The sequence below is a fragment of the Lipotes vexillifer genome, unplaced genomic scaffold, assembly GCF_000442215.2.
Source record: "Lipotes vexillifer unplaced genomic scaffold, Lipotes_vexillifer_v1.1 scaffold164, whole genome shotgun sequence".
Taxonomy (NCBI): domain Eukaryota; kingdom Metazoa; phylum Chordata; class Mammalia; order Artiodactyla; family Lipotidae; genus Lipotes; species Lipotes vexillifer.
In genome coordinates this window covers 2,899,159-2,902,833 of record NW_006789313.1, presented here as the reverse complement: position 1 = coordinate 2,902,833, position 3,675 = coordinate 2,899,159, and the positions used below count along the sequence as shown (strand labels likewise).

At 48.0% G+C, this 3,675-nt stretch overlaps 1 protein-coding gene across 3 annotated transcripts in view; it reads right to left on the bottom strand.

The window, feature by feature from the left end:
• Positions 1–707: 707 nt before the first annotated feature.
• The window catches only part of GREM1 (gremlin 1, DAN family BMP antagonist), a 12,228-nt gene continuing 9,260 nt past the window's right edge, over positions 708–3,675 (bottom strand). The window contains exons 1-2 of one of the 3 annotated variants that reach the window (XM_007462515.1): positions 1,919–2,032; positions 1,478–1,795 (exon numbers count right to left, since the gene is read on the bottom strand). In XM_007462515.1, coding sequence (XP_007462577.1) covers positions 1,478–1,795; positions 1,919–2,032 — 432 coding nt within the window. Of the gene's footprint in view, positions 2,034–3,675 lie in introns of those variants that run through there. The other 2 variants (XM_007462516.1, XM_007462514.1) reach the window with 2 other exon arrangements.

The window sequence follows — 3,675 nt, the reverse complement described above, 5'->3', positions numbered from 1 at the left end:
CTAAGTTTAATCAGGGAACAGTAGTTTCCAAATGGTTACAATGTTACATAAATCCTACCAGCTGTAGGACAGCTAATGCACACAAATACTCTGATTTCTTAACTGGAGGTTCCCATCAGACCCTTCAAGGGCAAAGGAAGAAGGGCTGGTGTATCCCTTACATGTCCTCCCTGACTTTTGACTACTCCTTAGCCAGAGGCAATCCCCCTTTCCTTACTCTGCTCTCCAGCTCAATCTCTTACAGAGAGCAAAAACAAAAAGACCCCAAATACACTCCTTTCTAAAAAGGAGCAGGCCTAAACTCTCTTATCTTAGCCTGGTCCTTCACTGTCAGGTCCATTTGGCAGAGGCAGAATCTTTACAATACAGGGTTGTGGCTCTCAGAAACATGACCCAGGAATAAGGAACTGGGAAAGACGTGATTATACCCCAGCCTAAAGGAAAGATAATAAGACCTTCTGCTTATAAGGTTTTTGTCTTTTTCCTATTCCTGTGGGGGGGGGGGTTTCTGAACTACATCTTTTGTCCATCTGAGGGGCAAAGCAGGAGGGGATGTTTTGGTTGTGCTCACTCACTTGGTTCTGAAAGTACGAGTGGTCAATATTTATGTTTTAAGTTTGGTATTGGGTTACAGCTAATTTCGACAGTCACAGTGACACAAAGTTAATGATTTTGGGGGGCAATTTCATTTCTCCTGTTTCCTTGGGTTCTTTAAATACCAGGAAAAAACTTGCTAAAGCATGGGGCTCACCGTGTTTGGGGGTTGGCCTTTCCAGGCTCTGCACACCTCCCTCCTGAATTTTGCTGGGCCAACTGGTCCTCACCTGCGATCTCTCCCTTCTCTCAATCCTCTAACGTTCCTGCCCTACCAGCCTCCCCCAGAGTCTGAAAGGTCTTCCCCAAATTGGAAACATTTGCATCTGTGGTCAAGCGAGTTACTTTAGAACCTCTGGCAGGTAGGGGATTAGACGGAAATAGTCACTGAGATCCTAAGAAGGGATGGACTGTGACAGGGAAGAGGAAGGGGGAAAGCAAGCACAGGTTGAAATATCCTAAGGCCAAGGCAGCACTAAAACAGGTCTCTTGCCCTCAGGGTAGCCTCTTCCATTAACATTCATTCTGAAGGGAGGTTCTGGTCCCCAGGAGGGCACATGGAAGACCAAGGCAGAACCCTGCCCCTCCAAATGTGCCTCAGGTGGTGTGGGCTTTCTGTACCATCCCGCATGGAAGCAGATACGTTTACATAACAGGAAGTGCCCTCTAGCAGAGACTGTGTTTCCTCTGGTGTCTGCAAACACCCACAGGGACCCATGCACACTCATGCACACAAACTACGCACTAGCAGGCTCCTGGCAGAAGGCAGCTGGTGGTTCTTCTTGCCTCTAGATTTAAGCCAAGTAAGAATCAGGTTGATTTAGGTCTGGTTCTGGGCCCGCCTGGGGGCTTGCACCCCAAGGACAGGCTGGGTAGGCCCGGCTTAATCCAAATCGATGGATATGCAACGACACTGCTTGACACGAGTGACCCTCTTTTTCTTGGTGGGTGGCTGTAGTTCGGGGCAGTTGAGCGTGACCGTCATGGTGGTGAACTTCTTGGGCTTGCAGAAGGAACAAGACTGAAAAGAGCCTTCCTCCTTCCGGATGTGCCTGGGGATGTAGAAAGAGTTGCACTGGCCATAGCAGAAACGGTTGATGATGGTGCGGCTGTTGCAGCCCTCCTCGTGGATGGTCTGCTTCAGCGGCTGGGTTTTGCACCAGTCTCGCTTCAGGTATTTGCGCTCCGTCACATGCAGGGCCTCCTGGCTGGACTCCAGCACCTCCTCCCCGGGCACGGCAGTGCCCCGCCCCTGGCCCCGCCCCCGGTTCCTGGAGCCAGGCTGCTGGGGAGACTGAGTCTGCTCCGAGTCATTGTGCTGGGCCTTGTCTGGCGGGGGGATGGCCCCTTGGGACCCCTTCTTTTTCCCTTCAGCAGCCGGCAGCAGGGTCCCCAAGAGGAGAAGCAGGGCTCCCACAGTGTAGGCCGTACGACTCATGCTAAAGCGGGGAGACAGAGAGGAGAGACATGAAAAACGGAAAAGATAATTAATGAAAACAGCTAATGTTTTATCAGGCACCTGCTAAACACTTGACGTAAACGATTTCATTGCCTCTCACGGTATCTCCGTGCGTTAGGTACCGTTATTCTCGTTGCCCTCTGGGCCATTAAGCCATGAAGTGGCTTGCCCAGGGTCAGCCAGTGAATAAGCCAAGATGTGAACTCTGTCACTTGTCCTCCCAGGGGAACCGCTTCCTGGCTTCTGACACCAACTACGTTTGCCTTTGCATTATGGTCCCTTAACTGTATTCATTCTGTTTTTCTTTTAATCGAAGTATAGTTGATTCATAATGTGTTAGTTTCAGGTGTACAGCACAGTGATACAGTTATACGTATATATATTTATTCTTTTTCAGATTCTTTTCCATTATAGGTTATTACAAGATACTGAATACAGTTAGGGTCCTTGTTGTTTATTTTATATATAGTTATTCATTCTTGTACTTGACAATATTTGGTTAAGTTCCTACTATGTAAATAGATGAATTAGCCTCGCCAGCCAGAGGGCTCATCTGACAGGAAAGGGTCTCACTATTTCTCCCTGACTGGCCTGAGCCCTTCCTGAGTTCTCTTGGTTGGATGCTTATGAGATGTTCAGTGTTATCAGGCATCGGAAGGAGATGTGTGGAGGCCAGACGGAGGAAGAATCCTTCACAGGAAGAGCACTGGACGAAAAGTCAAGACTCAGCTTCTAGTCGAAGTCCTAGGATAACAGTTTGCTTTCTGACCTTGAGAAAATTCCACTTTACCTTTCAATAAATGACTTTATTTAAGCAAAGATACAAACACCTCATATCCCCAGATATGTTGTTCAGATCAAAACTGATGTAAAACTGAAAGCAATTAGAGAACTAACTAAATATGGTGGTACTGCAGACAGAACAAACTACTTTACCAGAAAGATCACGTAATTCATAAGATTCCTGGATCACTCATTCTCATTTTTAAACTGGGCACAGATATTCATTATATCATTCTTAATACCACGATACACACTCTTCTATTTTTATTTATTTATTTATTTTAATTAATTAATTTATTTATTTTTGGCTGTGTTGGGTCTTCGTTTCTGTGCGAGGGCTTTCTCCAGTTGCGGCAAGCGGGGGCCACTCTTCATCGCAGTGAGCGGGTCTCTCACTATCGTGGCCTCTCCCGTTGCAGAGCACAGGCTCCAGACGCACAGGCTCAGTAGTTGCGGCTCACGGGCCCAGCCGCTCCGCGGCATGTGGGATCTTCCCGGACCGGGGCATGAACCCGTGTCCCCTGCATCGGCGGTGGCTCCGGGGCCCAGCCGCTCCGCGGCATGTGGGATCCTCCCAGGCTGGGGCACGGACCCATGTCCCCGGCATCGGCAGGCGGACTCTCAACCACTGCGCCACCAGGGAAGCCCATGTACTTTTAAAATAATGAAGTACGTCCTTCACATATGTGTGTGTGTGTGTATATAAAATTTAGAAGGTAGAAAATGGACACAAGAGAACAGGTATGTGCAAATATTTACATTAGTAAGTGCCACTGACATGTTGAATAAGTTAATGATAATAAATTATTGTGGACGGGTCTGGAGTTAGTGGGTCAGCA